Source organism: Melanerpes formicivorus, unplaced genomic scaffold (genome assembly GCF_026170545.1).
Source record: "Melanerpes formicivorus ecotype bairdi unplaced genomic scaffold, bMelFor1.0.p_v2 SCAF_11, whole genome shotgun sequence".
Taxonomy (NCBI): domain Eukaryota; kingdom Metazoa; phylum Chordata; class Aves; order Piciformes; family Picidae; genus Melanerpes; species Melanerpes formicivorus.
Genome location: NW_027142363.1, coordinates 14,500,498 through 14,524,004, shown reverse-complemented (window position 1 = coordinate 14,524,004; position 23,507 = coordinate 14,500,498). Strand labels below are relative to the sequence as shown.

The window sequence follows — 23,507 nt, the reverse complement described above, 5'->3', positions numbered from 1 at the left end:
TCAGAAGTGGGAGAAACATGTATGTATGCCCATATAGTGGTTGGAGTCTGATCCTGCATGGCTGAAATCTGTGATAGTTCTGCTGCTTACTTTATAAAGTGGGATTTGGTCCTGGGCTAGTTTTGTGCTTTTGTGAACCATCATGATGGAAGGAATGACAATAAACATAGTAAGACAATAAACTCTGGCTCTATTTCTATAGTCCATGTATAAGCCCATCTGTATGCCTTATGTCAATAAAAACAACTAATTACAGAATAACTAAATATAAAGGGCCTCACTGCTTAAGAAAACCCTCCTGTATCCCATTCCCAAACTTCCTATTACATCTACAGAAAGTCTGGGCCATGAGCTGTATTTGATCCATTAAGTCCTGGTTTTCAATTAAAGCAAAGAAAGAAGGCAACTACAGCTTTATTCTGGCAAAATTCTGTGCCTTTATACATTAAAACTAGTCCCATTTGCTTTTGGGGTGCTACTTCTGAAGGGAAGAAATGGGTGCATCTGTAACTCTTTGCTATACCTGGCCTTCCAGTTTTTGCCGGAAGAGCACACAGGGAGCAAAACCTGCCTTAACCCTGCAATCACTTTTCTTCTGCTGCTCTAAGTAAAACATACCAAAATTGTTAAATTCCTTTTTCACTGAGCCACATGGAAAAAACCCATGTGCTGATTTTGCTTTTGCTAAATGTGTTCCTCTTTCCTCTGGTTTCACTAGTGTGTGAGGAGGAATACAAACATTTCTCTTGCAGTATAGAGAAATAAATATACTAGGAGTTTTCAGTTGACCTTAAGCAAGAGTCATGTCAATGTGGATTTTGTTTCTTCGCATTTCTAAGTCAAACTTAGATCTTGCTTAGCAGAGGTCCAATAATGTGTTGTAAATTTTATGTTGCAGCTGTACACTCACTATTAGGAAGTACATTTAGATCCACAAAGCATTGTTTTTCTAAACACTCAACTTTAGACTTCACGGTTTCACTAGTGACAGGTTTGTGTTTCATCTAGCAGACTGCTGCAAAATCCAGATGCTGAAAAAATGAGCCTCAAATTATACATTCAGCCAGTATTAGCTATTTATAGACAGTCTTCAAAAGTATTTGAAATAAAAATGAAAACTAAGCTGTGAAGGTCACAAATCAAAGCACTACCGAAGACGTCTTCTTTCAGGGTACTTTTTTGCTATGGGTGTGTTGTATTTCTATTTTTATGATGCATTAATATTTTGTGTTGATAAAGTGAGCTTCAAGTTGGAATGGAAGTGCCGGTTTTCTGATACGTACTTCAGAAGCACTTTTTGCAGTGCAAGTCAATATTCAATGAAAGTCACTCTATTTCTTCAATACTTTGTGTTTATACAGCTGTTCTGATTTTTTTGTTTTCTTTCCAGCATCTGAAATGAAAATGCAACAAGTAAAAAGATAAATTAATAGGGGGGGAAAAAAAAAAAGAAAGGGATTTTGTGCCAAGGACATACCAAAGGAGTAAAAAGCAGTTAGTAACAGAATGGGGAACTGATCTAAAGAGCTTCAAAGACTGCTTAGTTTTGTTCTGTAGTGAAATGATCATTTCTACTGGAAGCTGCCTTAATTTACTCTTATTTATACTTTGTTTTAAGAATAAGAAGAAAATGGTGCTGCCAGTTGTGTTGGTTGGGTTAATGTTGTTCCCCAAGACATTCCTTTGCTGTCCTTTGGGTGAAGTTTCAAAAGCATCTGCAAGGAATTGTGAAGGGCCATTCATGCTGCTTCATCATCCTCTCTAGTGTGTTTTACTTATCCCTTCACAGAGGACTTACCCATTCCTTTTGCTGCTGACATCCCATAAGCTGACCTCCTTCCTCACCCCCCCCCCCCCGCCAACTCTTTTGCTGTTGCAGAGGATGCCCATACATGGCTGTAGAAAGGAAGAAACAGGCACCACAAATGTCTTTGAAAGCAAACCTGTGCTGGAGAAGTGTGTTTCAGACACCTCTGCTGACTATTCCATGAAGCATTGTTTCACTTTCAGTGAGTGTCCATGGCTAGGTCAGGCCTCCTTCTGGAAAGTTTTCACATAGGCAACCATTTTTACATTCCCTGGAACATCTTAGGTCCAAAAACCTAATTGCTTGGATGTGCCCAAATATCTGCAGGAATTTTCTGTGCAATAGGGATTGTTGGTATAGTTCGGTGAGTGGCAATGGGATGTAGTTTTACGTTCACACAGTCTGCTCTTGATTTAACTTCCTCCAGGCATGTTCTTTGTGGGCCCACTTCAGGACTTGATATAATCTTTGTTTTCCCTCCAGGTCCAGCAGTCCTTAGGGGAACCTCTCAGAGGAGGTATATCTACTGCTGCTACCCACAAAAAGGGGCAACTGAGTTTGGCAGGAGAAGCCCCACAGTGAGGTGCCACAGTAGAGGAAAAGGGTTGCTAGGTCGTGACTGGGGTATACAGGTTGAAGCTGGGCAGCTACAGCAGTTTCTTCCCACTGGTGCTCTGAGACATCTTCAAAGAAGGCATTCAGTGGAGCTGTCTCATGGGTGAGTTCCCCAGGACACCTATCTGCCTCTCCTCTTTAGGGCACCCTGGACTGACAAGAGTGAATCTATAGACACAGGAAATAAACAATAAAATTATATTGCTCATTAAAATAAGGCTTTTCCTCATTAGAACAAGAAGTATCCCCCAGAAACATAGGGGGAGAAAAAGGAGGACAACTTTACAGTGCAGATTACTGAAACATTTGTTGCATCCCCAAAGTGAGCACTTGCATTTACAGATTTGGTGCCAGCACATTCTGTTCCTGAACAGCATATATGTTTCTTGACTATGTCAACCAAGGCAATTTATTGAAAGCAGAGAAAATGCTAACTATTTTTTGTTTCTTGCTCAGTTAGCTTGAAGCTAAGTGACATTGCATTTGAGTTCTCCCATAAATCTAAGTAAAGATTCTTCAGATTTCAGATACTTTTTTAAACTGCAACAATTCAGGACTCTTGGCAGAACTATAGAATAAACTGCAGTAAATAAAGTACTGATCTAATGTACTCAGTTATTACTGAGCATGCATGATGTATGTAATAGGTGTGTGTATGTATATATATGTATATGTAAGTAGCTATCCTTGAAAAGTCTGAGGTGTTCACACAACTATTTGTGACTTTCACAAAATGTTACTGTTTTCAGCTTATTGTATATATGCCATCAGTTTATCCTAGATTCTTAAATGTGATTGAAAATAGGAATGTATTACTTGAATGCTGTGTATGGTGCAAAACTTACATTAATTCTTCCCCAGCACTTTCCGTGGGCTTATTAGAAACAGGTCTCTTCTGAGCAAAACTGAAAATAAAGGCATAGGTTTCTGACAGCTAGAGGGCAGCTAGAGCATCTAGTCTGATCTGTGCATCATCTGTCTGTTCTTCAGGTTCACACAGCCACCTCTGGTCTGGAAAATTCAGGTACCAGAATTGAATGCAGAATGCCAACATTGACTAATTTACAAATCTTTCTCAAACAAATGGCTTTAAAGTGCAAGAAACATTAGCCACGGAAGGGTTGAAGGAGCTGATAACATACGCCACAGGAAAGTTGTTTCTTAATATGCTGTTGTTGAATTACAGTGGTTGTTTCACATTCCAAAATACTTTAGTTTGATTTCATCTTAAAAGAGGGTGTACAAATGTTCCTTAGCTTGTGACTTCAGGTTCAAAGTAATCTCTTATTAATTCTTTTGATAACAGCAAGGGTATCTTTCTGCAGATGTAATTTTAACTGGAACATTGATTAAAAATGTTTGAAACAGGTTTGGGTTTTGACAGTGGAATGAATTTAAGTTAGAAACTACTATTTGTCACTATGCATCTTTCCTGATGTCATCCTGCTTTAGTACAATGCATTGTTTTTCTTTGGAAAGTTGCATTGCTGTAGAGCACTAAGGTCCATAATCATAATCTGCAGAAAGAAATGATGTAGGAGTTACTTCATGGTGACATGTCTTGGTCTTACGGAGCTAACTGGTGGACACCTTCTATGAAGCCTGGAGTTGAGCTGAATTTGAATAGTCAAACAGGGCACCTCTAGCATGAAAAAGGTAGAGAAGTGTACCAAGCAGGAATTTAACTCGATCCAGAAACTTTTTTGTGACCTCTGTGGTTTTGCATTTGGAGAGCACAAAGTCTTGAATTCATTTGTTAACTCTCCCCTTGGTATTTTGTGTATGTGTATAAGTATCCTGTAACAGGATAAGCATCAGGGAGTAATCATTATCAAACACCCTTGCATGGTATTAAGATAGTCAGTCAAAACCTTAGCTATGGAAAGTGGTTGGTGTAGTTAAATGTGTCAGACGTGACTCAAAAGTCTCCTTCCTTTCTGAAGATATTACTTCATTCATGTTAACCACATTTGTAAGTGCCCAGGACTGAAGAGATAGTGTTTGGGGAATTACAAACTCTTTTATATGAAGTTGGGAGTTTCAGGAATAGCTGCTTTGCATTCCACATTGATATATAATCCTCATTATGGCTTTGAATAAGAGCATGGTAATTCGCCAGAAAAATAAATAAAACAAGTTATTGGTCAGAGGCGTACTATATAGGGAGTACTAATAAAAACAAATATTTTTGGCTGTAGTCTAAAGTTCCTACTGTAAAGGAGCTAATTTAGGGCTGTATCCTCCCCTGAGATCATGTGGTAGAATGTGAGATAAGCAGTAGCTGCACAGATACTTTTGGGTGGTAGCATAGAAATGTGCCTTCTCCATAAGCTCCACATTCAAGGGGAAGGAGAAGGAGAACTGTGTTTGTCTTTTCCCTCCAGGAGGATTGACCCTGCTGAGAAAAACTTACGCAGGTCAGCTCTATATCCCAGAAAAAAAACAACCCTATCTTCCAACTTCAGCTTTTATGAAATCCAGGAGAGAGACACAGACAGCACAGACATGTCTTCAGATAGATGCATCCATTTGTCCCCACATGTGTTAAGGACCTGGCGTAATGCTACTAGTGTAGAGCTAACTGTAAACCCTGGCCGTCTGTGCCTGCATGAACAGGTGCTAACACATGACTTAATTTTCACTTACCGACTTGCTTGTGGTAATATTCAAGTTGTGGTTTCACGGTCAGCTAGAACCATGCCAAGCCTGTGTCTGTGCTTGGCCACCACGCCAAGCCAATGCATGCTCCCCCCTGCTGTGCGCTACCTTGGAGATTCTGGGGCTGCCGGGACTTGCTGTATTTGGGGAACTGCTGCTGCTGGAAGGGAGTCCCGTCAGAAAAGTGATTTGCTGCCAGTTAGGTTAGCACTCTGATCTTCTCCAATGTGTCCAGAGAGGGGCAACAAAGCTGGTGAGGGGTCTGGAGCACAAGTCCTGTGAGGAGCGGCTGAGGGAGCTGGGGCTGTTTAGTCTGGAGAAGAGGAGGCTCACGGGAGACCTTATTGCTGTCTGCACCTACTTGAAAGGAGGTTGTAGCCAGGTGGGGGTTGGTCTCTTCTCCCAGGTGACCAACAACAGAACGAGAGTACACAGTCTCAAGCTGCACAAGGGGGTTGTTTAGGCTTGATCTTAGAAGTTTTTCACAGAAAGAGTGACTGCCCATTGGAATGGTCTGCCCAGGGAGGTGGTGGGGTCAATGTCCCTGGAGGTGTTTAAGAAATGACTGGATGAGGCACTTAGTGCTATGGTCTAGTTGATTAGATGGTGTTGGGTGATTGGTTGGACTTGATGGTCTTTGAGGTCTCTTCCAGCCTGGTTTAGACTAGATTTTAGGAAGTTTTTCAGTATGAGGGTGGTGAGACTCTGAAACAGGTTGCCTAGAGTGGTTATGGATGCCTCTTCCCTGGAGGTGTTCAAGGCTGGGTTGGTTGAGGCCTTCAGAAACCTGATCTGGTTGAGAGGCGTACCTGCCCATGGCAGGGGGGTTGGAGTAGATCATCTCAGAGGTCCCTTCCAACATAAGTCATTCTATGATTCTGTGATCCCCTTGGGTGCTTGGCAAACCTTGGATGCCAGCAGGAGCCGAGTGTGTCTGCTCACGTGACTCTAAAGTACCTTCTTCTAAACCTGTATGTATTAGAGAAAGGGAGGCATAGGCTTACGGTACCACACTGTGCAAGGTTATTGTTGCATTTGTTTGTTTAGCAGTTTCAAAATTGCATACTTGTAACAATCTTCTGCTCCTGAGTTTTGCAGATGTCAACTAAGGGAGAGTAGGTGAATTTCTGACCTGCTTCAGACGGTGGCAAAAGTCCAGTTTATTTCCATGGGTGAGGCTTTCATATTCTCTCATCTTAATCCTGTTAAAAGGCTTACATCCATTTACAAAGCTATTTAAATTAATAACTTAATTTCAGTAAAGCCCTATGATATGAATAAAGCAGCAGCAACACTACGGGAATGATTACACCCTGGTTTTCAGTTAGTGGTCCTGGCAGCTCTGTAGACTACTTCTAAAGTGCAGCAAGTCTAAATTTGGCTTAAATTTGCTATACAAGGGCTTCCACTGTAACAGGAATGATTTTAGGTGTTTATAAATCACAGAAAGTCTGAAAACCACACGTAGGGCATTCATCTACTAGAAAAGTGCAGCTCTTAGCTGCACGAGGAGGAGCTTATGTAATTTCTACACACCACTGAGAACAGGTCTTATGTTCCATTTGCCTTTTGAATATGCCAACCTTTCTGTCTTTTATACACTGTCTCACCAGTGCTGATAGGACCCAGATGCACGAAAAGAGCTTTCCTGAAAAAACAATCCAGAAATAGATGTCTTAAAAGTTCTCCATTAGCTGAAAAACATCAGTTCTTATAAAATGTGTGACAAGTACAGTTGCACGACAGTGTGAGGGAGTCTGAAAGTCCTGCTGGCTCTCACTTGGGATAGTCTGCATAACTGTTTTGGGATTCACCTCCTGTGAGTAATGGTAAACATCCTGAAGTTATGCTGGTAGAAATCCGGTGCAACGCCACTCTGTATTATTCATCGTTCTGGAGTATGTGTCTGTGTGTGTCCAGATCTGCAATGCTGTGTGCCATTCATAGCTTTTTGTGCTTGTCTGAGATTATGAAGCTCTTACTCTCCCACCAGCAGTGTGGTACATGGCTCTTGGGAGCAAGCTGCTGTCTGGAAGGCAGAGCTTTGCTGCTGCTTCCTCCTGCACAGCCTATGCTTGGGTAACTGTTTAATATCATCCTTGCTTTCATTGCACCAGGAATCTGGCCCAGGATTCTGACATCTCATTTGCTGTTGATTAAGCAGCCCTGCATTGTCTGATATTGGATACATGCTGTGCCTGTATTTTGAATATTATTCCCTTTGCAGAGAGGTACTTTGGGCCACATTCATCCCCAGTAGAAAATCAGTGTGGACTGTATTTCTGAATTTACTGCAGCCAAGCTCTGCTCTGCATGGGTATCACTTGCTGGGAATTTGTCCTGGAGGCTTTTTCCATCAGTTGTGCTGATCTCCCAGTCATGCTTTCTTGCAGTGCTTTAGTGTGGGGTGTAGAGAATCATAGAATTGTTAGGGTTGGAAGGGACCTCAGGGATCATCTACCTCCAAACACCCCTGCCATGGGTAGGGACACCTCACACTAGATCAGGTTGCTCAGAGCCACATCCAGCCTGGCCTTAAAAACATCCAGGGATGGGGCTTCTACCACCTCCCTGGGCAACCTGTTCCAGAGTCTCACCACCATCATGGTGAAGTATTTGTTTCTAAGATCCAATCTGAATCTACTCATTTGTATTTTTGCTCCTTTTTCCCTAATCCTATCACTACCTGACACCCTAAATAGTCCCTCACCAGCTTTCTTGTAGGTCCCCTTCAGATACTGTAAGGTCTCCTCAGAGCCTTCTCTTCTCCAGACTGAACAGCCCCAACTCTCTCAATCTGTCTCCATAGGAGAGATGCTCCAGCCCTCTGATCATCCTGGACACGCTCCAGCACGTCCGTATCCTTCTTGTAATAGGATCTCTAGAACTGGATGCAGTACTCCAGGTGGGGCCTCACAGAAGTGGAGTAGAGGGGGAAAATCACCTCCCTCAACCTTCCGGCCACACTTCTGTTGATGAAGCCCAGGATATGATTTGCTTTCTGGGCTGCAAGTGCACACTGCTGGCTCATGTTGAGCTTCTCATCCACCAGCACCCCCAAGTCCTTTTCTTCAGGGCTGCTCTCAAGCCAGTCACTGCTCAGCCTATATTGGTGCTTGGGATTGCCCTGACTGAGATGCAGGACCTTGCACTTGGTCTTGTTGAACTTCATGAGGTTGGTTTAGGCCCACCTCTCCAGCCTGTCAAGGTCCCTCTGGATGGATCCCTTCCCTCCAGTGTGTCTGCTGCACCACACAGCTTGGTGTCATCATTGAACTTGCTGAGAGTGCACTCAATGCTACTGTCCATGTTGCCAACAAAGACGCTGAACAAGACTGGTCCTAGTACTGATCCTTGAGGGACTCCACTCATCACTGGCCTCCACTTGGACACCTGATACTTTTTCAAGTGAGCATTGCATGACAAATTATGGAAAACAGACTTATGTTCCTGTTTGCAAGGTGACATGAATGAGAAATGTATGAGAGAGGGGTGCATACTCCCCCCACCACACAGAGGGGATATTCAGCTTCTCAGTAATTTGGCAGTATGTGTGTACATTAAAAAGTCTAATCTTTTTGATATGACTATAAAAAGGGAAAACAATTTGATCACGTGGTGAATTCTAGAGCTGTACATAATTCTGTGACCCTTTGATGCATTTACCCAGATCTGGCTGGTTTCATACAGTATCATGGTTTTGTCTTGGTACTTTAATCTGCCCTGAACATCAGAGAAGAATTTGTATCTCAAATCTCATGAGCAATATTGATACTTTTCACAACTGCTGTTGTTCTGCAATGCTTTGGATGCATCAAGGGGATGGATGTGCCAAAAGCCAGAGCCTCTAGAGTCAGAGTCTCTAGTGCTGCCCACAGCCTGACCCCAGCTATCCTCTTTTCTTGGAGACATGTGAGCCTGGTCTACTGCCCCAGCAGTTTCCTGCCTGTCATCTGGTGACTTCTTTCCCAGGGTCCTTGGGGCATGCTCAATATCTGCACTGTCACCCATGTATAACTGAAATAGAGCATCTTTTCATTTGGTGGGTGCATGCTGGTTGTGAGTGGGAGTGCATCTGCACTCCAGCTCTGCTGAGAAGCCATAGCTACCCTGACCATGCTGTATCATGGCCTCAAAGCAGCTCTGTACTTCAGCTGGGGAACCAGATGCACATGGTCCCACTGGTTCCATTGACATGATGAGTGATTATTTGTTTCATATGGTGGGAAGGCTTCCTGTTCTGTGACAGGGCCTTTTTCCATTTTGAGCATATGATGGACTTGTGTCTGGCCAACAGAAGTTGCAGGGTCCATCCCTTGATTGCTGCCAGAAGGACTGATGCTGTCTCTCCACTCTCTTGACTCCCTGTGAGGTGGGGTGCCACAGGGACCTGCACTGTTAAAGGAGGATTAATGAAAGCTAGCCTTGACTCAGAACTCTGGGAACTATAAGAAAACCTTCTCCATGGCTAGAAATATCTCCTTGTGGGGTTAAACCTGACATTGAGAAGGCACTTAAGCAAGCTCTTACTTGGTTTTCTGAAAAGAGATGTCTCCCTAAACCAGACTTCAGTGTCTGCCTCATGTATCAGAGTCATGCTAGCCAGGTGATGCAGGGCAAAAGGTACAGCCGCATGCAGACCCTGTGACAGAATGTCAAGCACAAACATGACCTGTATTACATTTGGGGTGGGGGTGGAAGAGCTGCTGGCAATAGATACCATGTGGTTCAGCAATTTCATACCAGATGTCTGGAATCTTCCAATTCCAGCCAGTAAAGGTGGAGCTGATAGAATTAGAATTATATTTCTGTTTGGAAAAAGAAAGGAATAACATCACAGTTTTTTTTTAACAGTTTTCAGAAGTAAAAAGACAAAGTTGTACCTTTTGCAAACTAGGTCATGTCCCACTTTAGGGTAACTATAAATGAATATCTATGTGAGAAAGAAGAATATGTTGCCAAAGGCTGACTTCACTGCAACATTCCCCCTTTCAAGACCACCACTACACAGCAGAGCAGTAGTATATGCATCTTTCCAACTCATATTGGCTAACATTTGCTTGTCTTTGATTCCCATATCATGTGGTGTAGAGTTGGCAACTGGTTTGCAAATGTTCTCTATCACCTTCTCTTCTATAAATAATCTCTTCTCTTGGGGAAAAGATATGAATGGGCCTGGCATAGTTCAAACAACTTCTCTTAAACTCCAGTAGCTTCAAACAAATCTGAGTTCTGAAAGACATGGGGCACTTCTGGAATAGAGTCCTCACCTCTTGAGATCAACGCATGCTTCCTAGGTGCAGAATCCTGCTTCTGTTGGGCAGACTACCCAGGCGGCAAGAACACAGGAGAAGCAGAAATCCCTGCACCGCTGTCAGACATTCCCAGCTCAGAAGCTCTCTGAGCTGTAGCAGGCTGGGTGAGCTGGGGGTCTGTATGCTCCATCTCCACCATAATGTGAGGTAGCATGCATCTGGTCCTGGGCAGGGGACAGGCTCCAGGGCAGGGAACAAGCAGCATTTCTGGGAAGCAAAGAGGGGTGAAGGCACCCTGTTCTGTAAGGAACATGTGAGCCCCTTCTCTTGGTCTAGGTGTAGTAAATCGGTTCCCAAATTATATTCAAACCTGCCTCCCTTCTGGAAACTGGGTTAACCAAGTAAAATACTTGGGTAGGGAGGAGAGGCACAGTGCATACTTGCACGCTGAGCAAAAATGTTAGAAATACCGAAATAAACATCGATGTGGTACAAGCCCTGGGTAGGCTTCTTTGCTGGGGATGAGGTACCGTTATGGCAACACAGTGATGAAAGTATGCAAACTGTGAGAACGTGATCTAGCACAGGGTTCAAAATATTTTCCTTTTCAGTTTAAATAAAATGTAGCAGTTTCCAGATTCTGTGCGTGATGTTTTGAAAGCTTAAAATACAAATCCTGTAAATCCAGTGAATAATGTGGTGGGTGTGAATTTACTAGGGAAGGGAACTGAAGGGCTTGTCAGTTTTGTCAGTGTTTCTGTAGGACCTAAATCTCAACAAGGTTGTTGTTGAAAGTTTGCTTTTACCAAAACAAGTGTCTGTTGCTTTTGAAGATCATAAAGCTCCATGGAAAGAAAATCATCACTTGAAACCATGACATCAGTATCCCATTTGATCATCCACAGATAGCTGAGGAAAATGTACAAAATGGGAATTTGGCTTGTGTTGGAATTTCTCTAACAGGCCATTTTCATGGATCTAAAGAGAAACAAAGCTGGCTCCTATAAGTAGCAAGAGGGAAATGTACCAAGATCTAAGTGATGATACCTCTAATTGCACCATGTAGTGCCACAGTTTATAAATGGTTCCCTTACATCATGAGGGCTGTTTCTGGGGCAAGCTGCAACCCAGTGTTAGTCAGTCTGTCAACATGTCTCCTCAGTAAATAGGTAAAAGCTAACTGCAGTTTGGTTTGCCAGATAATGTAGATCTGAGAACAGATAATGAAATAAAAAGGCTGAGGAAAAACTTTTTTTTGTGTGTGTGTATGTGTGCCTTGCTGCTTTAAAAAATGAAAAAAGTTCAGGAAACCTCTTGCATGAGAAATAAGAATTTCCTGGCTTTTAGGGAGAAGGGAGAAAAGAACAGATTAATTTAAATCACATTCACGTTCCTTCTTTATTCCATGTTTTCTAGTTCCCTGATTTATCAATCCAAATTTATTAGCAGTTATTTGATGTTCTTCTTGCTGAGCACTGCTCCACATCATTTACATTGTACATTTTTATTATTTTAAATTGCTTTAATGTTCCCCCATCTACCTGCACCTTGCCTGCCCCAGCTCCAATGGACTTTATTAATAGACGTGGATAAGGGATCCTGGAAGAGCCATGCTCTGAAGCGCTGTTAATTGAATGACTGAAGCTGCTTTGAAGATCTTGTAAATGAGCACAACTTCAGGGAAATGATAGTTGTATTAATCAGCTCCAGATCTGTCCCAGTCCTGCAGTATGTATCTAAATTGGGAAGAAGGGCTAGTGGAAATCCCTGGTATCTCATGTGAATAATGGGACTGTCCTGGAGTTCTTATTCTGGGAAAATCGTGCATTACAGATAAAGAGCAGTTTTCCATGAGGAGGTCTGGGGAAGGAAAGGTGCTTATCAGTCTATAAAAAGATAGGAAATTTCTACTGAAATAAACTTTTAAAATACAATCATATGACTTTTGTTTCTTTGGTTATGCAGCTGCCTTAGGATCTGAGCTCCTGGTAAACACGTTGGCCTGTTAAAGGACATGATTCAGACTGTCCCAGATCCAGCAGCTCACATCAAGGTTAGTTTCCTGTTTACTGTGAGTGCTCAGATGTTTTGAGAGTGATAAAATTAAAGAATATGTGTACATACTGCAGGTTTTCTTGCATGTTTATAAATCATGCTACTGCACAGCACTGGCTCTTTTATTCCTCGATATTTATATATTATTGTGTGAGTCAGCCCTGCAGTCTTTGTTACTGAGGCTTATATTGATGTGCTCCGAAGTATGTGGATGTTTTGAGTGTACTTTTTTCCAAGATTAAAACCTCTTGATCCTTCTTTAGTATTTGATATGCATGATGAAGTACAACTGCTTGAAAAATACTGAATTCATATGTCCCCAGTTTTGCTCTACACACGCCAGTGGCAAATATTTAGTTCAACTGGAGAAGGAAAAAGAGCATAGTGCAATAAGTCAAAGCCACAGAAAGATCACGTTGAAAAGACTCAGTGCATAGTTACATAAGTCATAGGAGTGTAGACATTGAACCATGCTATTGCCTTAAAAACCATTGTTTTGCTGTATTTCAAATCTGGAATACTGTCTTTGTTACCATTATCGTTGCTGTTGTTACTGTGTTTTTCATATGCTTCTTCACCCAAGACTAGAGAATCTGCTAGACTTAGCAGGCTTTGCTGGTGATGTGTTCCTAAGATAAGAAGTTTTAGGGCATTGCACATAAGCAGCAGCATCTGAGCCTCACAAACGGACTGGTTTGAGGGACGCTATTTTTGCCTCAGTATTTCGTCATCTGGAGGTTTTGTTTGGAAATGGTTTCCTGACTGCTTCTGTAGAAGAACAGTAACTCTCTTTTGCAAACCAAAAAGACACCTGTATATCAGTGTCTTAGGTGGGAAAAGCCTGCTGATCCTTATATACAAATAGTGTGGTGAAATTGCATAATTCTCATTCACATGGATTTTGCTGTCTGGAAATACTGCTAGTGTAATAAGATTGCTGTAATCAAAGGAACAGATTAGCTGTGCTAAGCAAAGTGTAAATGAAAATTGCCCTCTACAACTACCTGAAGGGTGGTTGTAGCCAGGAAGGGGTTGGCCTCTTCTCCCAGGCAACCAGCACCAGAACAAGGGGACACAGTCTCAAGCTGCGCCAGGGGAGGTTTAGACTCGAGGTGAGGAGGAAGTTCTTCACCGAGCGAGTCATTCGTCATTGGAACGGGTTGCCCAGGGAGGTGGTTGAGTCATCGACCCTGGAGGCGTTTAAGGGGAGATTGGACATGGCACTTGGTGCCATGGTCTAGTCATGGGGTCTGTGTTGATAGGTTGGACTCGATGATCCTCGAGGTCCTTTCCAACCTAAGTTATACTGTGATACTGTGAAAAGTTTTCTTTCATTCCTTCTCTCTTTCCGTCTATTTGTCTTTCTGTCTTTCCTTGAAGTTACATTTTCCACCAAGTCTTCAATGGAGTTCCTTCTCAGTCGACTGCTAGGTACCAGTCAGCAGCTCTCTATAGAAAAGCTTCATTTGTGCACTTATTTTTAACTGAATGAAAATGAAATACTATTTTAAACAACTCACTTTTCCTGTTAAAAGGCAGTGAATGAAAGAAGCATCCTGACAGCTTTTTTTGCATTGTGTTTAGATACTAGAAAGATTGGCAGTAGTGTGAGAGCTTGTCCCATCCACCTCCCAAGTTTTCCAAAATGCATTACTTTCACAGTCTTCTGTTCTTCAGTTGTTTTTATAGGAAGAGCAGAAAAACAGCCCCACCACTAGCAGGCTTGCCTCAACATGCCTCATCACCTGGATTTCAATCCAAAAAAATTTAGGGAGATTTAGTACTTTGTGATGCTGTAAGTGTCCTCAGAAATAACTGTAAGAAGAACTCAGTTTCATTCTTTCTGCCAAACACATCTGAAGCAGGGGTTTTTTAACCATGGGAGCCAGACTTTGAGAGGGCAAGGCTGGGTGTGCACGCATCTTATTACAGCAAGTGAAAGAGAGCAGCATAAAAATCTCTTGCAATTTTGTCTTCAAGAGAACCTGCAGAAGCCTGTTTTCAGCAGAACAGCATGCAGAAGCTGCTGTTACATTGAAAAAGCGTGTGAGCAAGGCAAATAATTTAATACTGTGCTTGGGATATGAAAGCTAGCCAACTAGACATAAAATCCTTCACAGTTCTGTTTATGTCATTAGGGTCTGCTTTGGTCTAAACACACACAGGGCCTGGGATGCTCTGTTCATTTAGGCTTTAAAAAATAGATGTAACTACATTCTTAAAAATAATCCACAAGAAAGTGTAGAGCATGGGACATGGGAAAGACCATTTGGAGTGATGGTCTTTTCTCTCTCTCTCATTGATGTGTTGAGGTGGAAGGGACAAGAAATTATTTTGACAGCCATTTTGGCATTTTTTGGTAGTTGAGAAGGCTTGGGTACAAGACACTCATGCTTATACCAAGGTTTGTGTATTCTCTTAGAATATTCTCTTATTCTCTTCCAGAATAAGTTTCCTCTAATGAGTCTGCTCACTGGAGAGAAGTGTGTAGGCAGGTCTCTGTGCAATCAGCTGTCCCACCTCTCGCCCTCACCCTGCCCATGCCACTGAAAGGAGCTGTTACTTTAGTTGGGTGCTACACATTTTTCAACATTAAACATAAAATGAAGGAAAATTTTTGTCTGTATTGTCAGGGCGTGAAGGTCCTTTTGTGACTAATAGAAGTTTACAAAGACAGCAAAAGTAGATCTCTTTATTCTATTTAGGTACACTAAGGGTCACTTCTAGAAAGTACACCATTCTTGCTATCTTTCTGAGCTAGATGTTTCATGAGTGTGCTGCATACAGTTTTCACTAGGAAGCTGAGCCTTTGTCAGTCTGAACATTTTTCCTTTGGATAGTTTGTTGTTTGGGAGGTACATAGGGATCTAGTTGCTCAGGCTGGTATTAATCAACTTCAGAAGAGTTATATCTCATCAAATGCAAAGGAAAGGTTAGAAATGTTTCCAAGCAGTCAGCATCTATGTTTCTGCTTTGTATGGGCAAGACTAGCTGTCATGTATCCACATTCTAATGTGATTTTTTTTTGTTGCTTCGTTTTCCATGTGATACTATCAATGTGATGCCAAATGATAGAACAAGGGGCAATGGATGGAAGTTGAGGCATAGGAAGTTCCATGGAAACATGAGGAAAATTTTTTTCACTGTGAGGCTGATGGAACACTGGAAAAGGCTGCCCAAGGGGGTTGTGGAGTCTCCCTCTCTGGAGACATTCAAAACCCATCTGGATGCATTCCTGTGTGACCTGGTATAGGTGATCCTGCTCTGGCAGGAGGGTTGGACTAGATGATCTCTTAATGTCCCTTTCAGCCCTTAACATCCTGTGATTCTGTGATCCATAGTTCTTATAAGAGTAGTCACAGAAACGCTGTGAAAATGCTACTTGAGATTTGCATGGTTTGTTTTCAGTGATGTATGCTTTGTGAATATTGATCTTTCAATAAAACTTCTATTTCTAAGGGTTAAATTCTGCTTTCAGCAGCCTTGTTTTTAAAGACCAAATACTTGCTTGACTTTAGTTAGCTATGCCATCTCTGTGAGGGGATTTTGTGGAACAAATTGTCAGGAAAAAGTGAGTTACCACTGTTCCTTTGACCCTCAAAAGGAGAGGAACAGTCCAGGCTGTAGCTTGTAGGCAAATAAATTACTGTATCAGGAATGGAGCCTAACCTGGGGTAAATGGGTGTAGTTTTCACTGAATCAAAGATGATTTATGCTGATGGATAGTGTGGACTATGGATTTATAGGTGGACCCATTTTTTTGTTCCTTGGTGATGATTTTGAGGTGTGGGCTGACTGAAGAGACAAGTGAATGGCAGCAGCTGAAGAGGTGCTTATGGACTGCATAGCTGTCCTTTGCCCAACAGAATTTGAAAAACAGATATTTGAATCCCAGATAGTGAAATCAAAGAGGACATTTTTAATAAAAATTCTCAGAAGGCATAAAAAATTCTCAGAAGGCTCATCTGAAAAGTCTCAAAGGGCATCAAACACTTAGAGACAAATTCAGACAGTCTGTGTCTGTACAACCTGACTTGTTCTGAGGACACAACTAGAGGTTGTTGCCTCTGAATATGTCAAACCGAGGTTGCCGAATCTAAATTACTTAATACAATGAAAGAAAAGCTGGTTTCTCAGAGTAAATACAAAAATTACTCTATAGCTGTTTCTGAAAATTACTCCTGAATTTAGCATTTATGTGCCTAGGCTACGAATCAGGCAGAACACGCTCACTTCCATCCCTAGCATCCCATATTGTCATTGGAATTATTACAAAACCTGATCCCTGAACTCCTTTGTTGGCCAAAGAGTATGTCAGATTTCAAACTGTGGCAGTGTAGAGATGCTGCTGAATGTACCTAATCTGTTGTGCTTTGGTTACAGCTGATGATTTTTAATTGGCATTACTCATTAAGGAGCATATTCCGGGTCTGATATATAAACTGTTATTTTTTTCTGGGATTGTAGGGTCTCTGAATTGGATCCAAGACTTCATTATGCTGGATTTTGTATGCACAATACATTCTCAGCCTGAATGGGCCAGGGGAACAAGAGAGGAAGGAGGACAGAATTACTACTATCCTCCAGGATAAGAAGGATAAAGCCAGGCTGTTTCTCCCACCTCTTTTTAAGGTCGTGACTAAGCTAGGAGCCTAGTCTTTGTGGAGTCTTCACATTGCTACAGCATTTCTTTCCTTGCTTATAAAATGATATTTGGGCAGCTCAGCTAAGAGTCAGAGCATGGAAATCTGAGCCAATGATACAATGAACTTTGCCCAAAGTCACATATGGAGTAAGCCAGTGGCAGACACATTGCAGCATAGTTCAGCAGGCAATCCATATGGAGTATGTAATACTACTGTATCACATAGCATGTCACCACCGCAGTCAATTTGATAACATACTCCTATCCCCTCCAAAAAATATGGAATAATGGCTCCTGATAGTTGTTGGCTAATGAGACAAACCTCCCACAGATACGAGTCAGTGATGACCCCATGGATGTATGGTCTGCAATGGCCTCAAGCTGTGAGATGGTGCCTTTAGCCCCAGCGCATAGAGGTTAACAAGCTACTGAGGGTTATCTGGGCTGCAAACTTGCTGCCTGACAGCTGCTCCAGGGCAAATGCTGCTTGCAGGCTCTTCTCTCATGGGTTACAAATGTCCCTCTGTGACAGATGTGAAAAAGCATCAGTATCAGCAGTCCCTGAAGCTGCCGTTGCTGAGTAGATGTAAGTCCCATCCCCTTTGCTTACCCTTTACTGTCTACTTAATTCATTATTCTGGCAAAACCTTAAAAGCTCTTCCCCTGCATTTGTACTGACTGACAGGGTAACACTAGTTTCAGTTTCACTGTGCTTCTTCCTAAATTATGCTAGCTGGATCACAGTTGCTAAATCACACTTGAACAATAGCCATAGTTTACTCTGGATTCTCACAAAATAAAGGAACTGACTTTATCATGAATGTGGGTGACACTCCTCCACATCAGCACTCATTCACTGAGCCCCTAAAGTGCCAGGCTTAAAATCTGGCATGCAATTTTATCCTCTCTCAGCAGACATCAGTTAGCTGTAGTAATGCCAGAATCACTACTGTATTTGATAGCTAGAAACTGTGATTTACTTCTCAGAAGTGTTGACTTCTGGATTGTAACCAAATTGCCACAGAGTAATTTCATTTTTTCTCTTCAATGCTGCCTGAGAAAATACCTCCTTGCTAAAGGAAAAAGAGAGATAATAGCTTTTGTGTACTGTAATTGATGAATTTTCAGCAATTCAGAGCAAACCTAAGGTTGCTGCCAACAGCCAGATGGAAACCAGTGTTAATGACATGTTCAAAGAAAAGTATGCTATCTTGATAGAAGATGGTCTAGAGACTTTAATCTCTATTGTCCTAGGGACTAATGGCATGGATAATTCCTTAAGTGAAGCCAATTTTAAACAAAAATTATCTTTTTCATAAGCAAGAAAGAACAAACTAAAGAGTACCAAATGCATTTTCAATGGTCTGCCTGATATATATGCTTTACACTAGCCCTTTGTTATGTGGAGTCAGATGTGTTCAAATCCCATTTCTTCAGTCTGCCAGACAGTTAAAAATCTGGCCATTTCTACTGCTGGTCAGCAGAAGTCCTGGAGTGGATGGTCATCGAAACTAGAGCCAGAGTGGCAAGATGAACATGAGGAAAAGTTAAAAGAAGTTGGGAAGGGCAAATAAGACAGACTGAAATAAGGACAAAATGGGGACAAAAAGGCTTTGGGAAAACTAGGAAAAAAGATTCTTCCCCTTTTTCTTCTTTAGACCCTGGAGTGGAGAGCTCCCAGATCAGAGGCTTGTTTTGCTGCCCTTAATTCTCTCCTTAAGCCCACTTTCAAAGTAGGTTAGGAGTCACCTTCTTAGGTGCTGGCAATCTCAGCAGATGGGGACAGCCACTCCACTAGCCCAAATATTTCATGCTTGTGAGGCTATGCTTTTGCTTGTGGCCAGAATGAGAGCACAGAAGAGAGGGGTGCAAGAAAGACTTCCTTGAGTGGCTCCACGAACATGGTGCTTGGGCAGCCTTGGGACTCCAAGCTTCCATCCTTGACAAGTGGCTACAGAACCCACCTGCTGAGAACTGTCCTTGCACAAACATACAGTGCAAATGCAGACATTATGTCCCAGTGAGTCAGAGATCACTCTTTAATGTACATTGGATTTGCATTTTACTTTGATCTGGCTGCAAATATCCCAAGCAATGGGTCATCTTTAACCTTTCTGGAGAGATTTTTCTCCATGACTCATTATCATGATGCATTTTCTCATACGCAGCCACCCCCCTCCCATCTTTGAGCAGCCCTTGTGTATCTGCTCTCTATAGATCCAAAGTCCTCTAATTTCACACTGCTTTTGCTCCTTCTCACCTTCTTAAAGAGATAGATTTATAGGGAGAGCTCAGGGGAGGCTGCCAAGCATCCCACATCCTGTCCACATTAGTTCTCGTCACAGTCCATTTCAGGTGATGAGGGGCAGGCATCCTTCCCCCCATCACCACTGCAGCTGCATCCAGCCCTGTTATCAGCTATATTCCTTGCCTGGTCATGAATCACCACATTGTTATTCCTCTGGTAACACCTTGTAGAGCTGGAAAGTGTACTGCAAAGGCTGTTGCTTCTGCAGCCCACAGGGCAAGATGCTTCCCTTAGGCTTGGTGATATGTTTCCTCAGCACATTGTGCTAAAATATGAATCTCTTTCTCAATCATCTTCCTCCCTCTTTCCTCCCCTCCTCCCATCATTTGGATCTCACATTGCGTACTCACACTGACAATCAACCCCTTAATCCTGCTATCTTAAATTCATTATTTCCTACCCATATGCTAATCTCAAGACTCTTTTGAACTATTTCAGCAGTCCTGTTGCTGTCCCAGAGTTAACTTTAGGGTGTAATATCTTTTGCTGATGTGCTATTTAATCTCCTTTTTTTTTTATTAATACAGACATTACCTCATAAACAGTTATGGGCATTTGATTAGATACTTTCCACCAACTGGCTGTTTTATCATTTGCCATAAGTCTTTGCACATTATTTTGAGATTCTCAGTGCTCTTTCCCAAGCTAATTCAAATTCTTGCTGTGAAACATCTCTCTTCTTTGGCTCAAGCAAGTAACCAGTATTTAGGTGTTTCCAGGAATGTTTTATTAGAAACTGATTCTATGCCATAGGTGTATTCTTGGTGCCTTTTTCTTTTCTTTTAATTGAAAATGTGCATCCCACCCTTTTTTGCCATAGAAGAACAGAAAGGATGAAAGGACCACTGCTGTCCCCCTAAATTCCCCTGTCTGTTCTGCCAGTAAGCCCAAAAGGCACACTGTAGACAGTGTGCTCCCTTCACTATCAGGTCCTGCTCAGAAATTCAGCTTTTTGCTATGTCATAACCTGCAGAACTCAAATGTTATCATCCAGATTTACATCACCTTTAAACCCAACTAACATGGGTGAGTTTTGCTGTATTTAACTGTATTACATCCCCTACATGCCTAAGCTAGTACTTCTGTTGCTTCCAGTGTGTTTCTTTTTTTTTGGTGACACAAAAGGGACCAATTTCTTCCTCTGCTGAGACCTGAAAAGAGTGTTTGGCATGTGATTACCTTGGATCAAAGATAAACTTGCTGGTAGTCATTATCACCTCCTGGCAGAGCAGCAAGTGTTTGATAGTATACTGCAACCTGCCATTTCAAATTCAGCAAAGTAGTGCTCAAGAGGAGGTAGATAAATATGTGGCATGCTGTGAGTCTTCCAGGATGAACTGATACAATTATTTGTCCACACTGCCTTGGTCCTATATAGAGATGTTCCAAGAACCCAGAAACCTGGCAGTTGTCAGGACAGTGAATAATGTGGGAGGAATCCTACAAATTGTAAGTCCAGCATAGCCAGCCCTTGGACTGAGCATGGCCTGCACTTCTCACATAGGTGTCAGAAGGATCATATTGCAGTATGCTGGCTTAAATCAGCGGTGGTCTCATAGCATCAGAAATCTGAAAATGCACCAAATGATGTTGCCACTGCCCCTAAGAACAGAGGAGAATAGGAAAGGGAGCTTTGGTCTCACTCTGTGTTTTTGTTTTCTGCGCTGTCACAGGGCCTGGCATTGTGAACAGCAACACTGGTTTTGTGCCCTCCAGTGGGGGGAAAATAGAGTGAGATGGGATAACTTCAGAATTGCAAATGATCAAGGAGAGCCTGAGGATGTGCGGGACAGGATAACTCACCCAACTTTAGCTGCTTTTGGTTGGCATTTAGTCTAAGCATTTTTGTGGAATTGGGAGAGAGCTAAATAGGGGCAAGTGAATTTTCCTTGGGAAGTGCTTTTGTCTTTCCACTGTTTCCACTCTAGAGTACTTGTGCCAAGCACAGGGCAACTTACAGGTGGCTGTTTCTTAGATGGACTGAATCCCATCTTACATGGCATATCCTCAATATGTAACACAGAACTAGGGATATACCCAAGTGTGTTCCAAACAAGCTAGCTTCTAATCCAAAAGCAATATAATCACAGCAAGATGACATTTTACACAAGCGTAGTAATCCTTTGGAAAGCAGAGAATGGATGGCAGGCTGCATGGAAGCAGCCATGTCCCATATCACAATCTGGGTGTCAAGGCAGGGCACAGATTTGCTCAGGTGATGTCTGAAGACACTTGGGACACACTTTTTGCTGCCTTGTCAGCGGGATGTAAGCTAAACTGCTTTTGTCCCAGCTCTGAGCTTCTTTCCAAGGGAACCTGTGTAGGTTAGCAGACATGTATGGCTTTCCTGTAGTACCTCTCCACAGGGAAGACAGGGAGACAAATGCTGCAGAGCACAGCATGCTGCACAGTATGGACCCAGCTGGAACACATGGCCAGGTCTGGGACAGCAGAGCTTCCCTGCCCAACATTTGTACTAAGAGGCCCTCAGAATGAACTCAGAATGAAGAAAAAAGTTTACAATTTGCAGTGGAAGCCAACTGAGAATTCAAATTAATTCAGTTAAAGAAACTAAAGGAAGCTACCTCCTTCTTAGTTACAGTTTCAGAAAACCTTTCCAGTTCTCTCCACGCTGTCCCAGAGCTGCAGCCAGCTAGCTAATGAAGCATGAGCCATCACGCAGACATTATCAACTCAGACAGATGAAAATATACTTTCAGTTATTATGTGCTAATAAAGCACAAACTAAACAAATTTAGACAACACAACCAATTATATCATTAAACATTTAACTGCAAGATTGATTTTTAAATTGCTAATAATTCAAACCAAAGCATGGACACAAAGAGAAAACAGGAGGAAGGTAATTTTAGCAATTGAATCTAATCAGTGCCTCAGTTCAAACGTGTGGCTATAAATGTCAAAATGCATAAGATCTGATGCAAGAACAGAAGTGGAAACAGAATGGATGAGCATTCCTTGCTTCCTCACTTGACCAGATTCCTCTAATTGGAAGGAAGTTAAACACATGGAGTGAGGGAACTTTTTATCCAGAGCTCTCTTTAGATACCAGTCTATGTTCCTGAGCAGCCTTTCAAAACCATCAGGAATCAGTGAACTGAGGCACAAATTTCAGGCTTGGCCTTATGCTTGCATGAGTCCTTCTGCATTCTGCTGCTGTTGCCTGCAAATGAGCATACGGTGGAGCCTTACTGAATCAAGAGAGGGCTGCTATGCAGAATTGCTCCTCACAAAAGCAATGGAGACGTTCCTCTCCTCATTAGAAAAAAAATGTTTTCTGTTGCTCTTTGAATTGCATTGAAAGGGAGAAGCTGTCGTGGGCAGTAGTGAAAGATGGGTTTGATGAAGGTCAGTGTTGTTTGGGGCATAGCAAGGCGAGATGTTCTCTCAGCTTCAGGGTTGTATTTGTTTTCATAGTTTATGGCAGGGCTGCTCCCTTTGAAAAAGTATAAATCTTAATCAAATAAAACTGATGTGCTGCCATATTTACCCATCTGACTGGTTGTCCTACATCATGTTTTAGCATATAAGTTACATGACAGAGTTATCCAAGGGTTGCCAGCTGACACAGAAACAAACCCTCATGTTAAATTGCCTGCAGATGTCCTCTTCCAACTCCTGTAAGGAGCTTCTACCAGTTCCTTTTTTTTTTTTTTTTATGTGTGTGTGTGTGTTAAATAAGAGCAGCAGAAGAGGACAGAAACAATCTCAGTTGAATCTCTGTGTTAGTGCCTCTGTTTGCAGGGCAGAAAGCCTTGAGAAGACAATGCAATTCATAGGCAAGCGCAACAAAAAACACTTTAAAGATTTCCATGAGCTTTAGTGGACCAAATGAGTTGTGGCTGTTTTTAAAGTCTGAAGCTGGCTGAATAATGCCAAGTCTAATGCTGCCAAGGTGAGCTTTTGAGAAGATTCATACCTAAGGAGGTGAGAAGATCTTTATATTCTGTCAGCTGTACTTTAATTGATACTAGAATTTATGGCTTAGAGTTTTGACTAGACATCCCTTTCGTTTTGATACTGATCTAAATAACATGAAGATTTTATCTGAGGAACTTAACTTCTTGTTCTGTTTGGCAGAAATCTCCAAGTAAGACTGCGGCATTCTTGAAAACATTCACTGTTTTCATTTACATAATTAAG

General features: G+C 42.1%; 1 protein-coding gene across 6 annotated transcripts in view; it reads left to right on the top strand.

The window, feature by feature from the left end:
* The window catches only part of ERG (ETS transcription factor ERG), a 159,340-nt gene that overhangs the window by 31,489 nt on the left and 104,344 nt on the right, over positions 1-23,507 (top strand). For all 6 annotated transcript variants that reach the window (XM_068144621.1, XM_068144626.1, XM_068144630.1 and 3 more), the window contains exon 2: positions 12,301-12,388. In XM_068144621.1, the coding sequence (XP_068000722.1) occupies positions 12,350-12,388 (39 nt within the window). In that variant the 5' untranslated portion in view covers positions 12,301-12,349. The remainder of the gene's footprint in view (positions 1-12,300; positions 12,389-23,507) is intronic.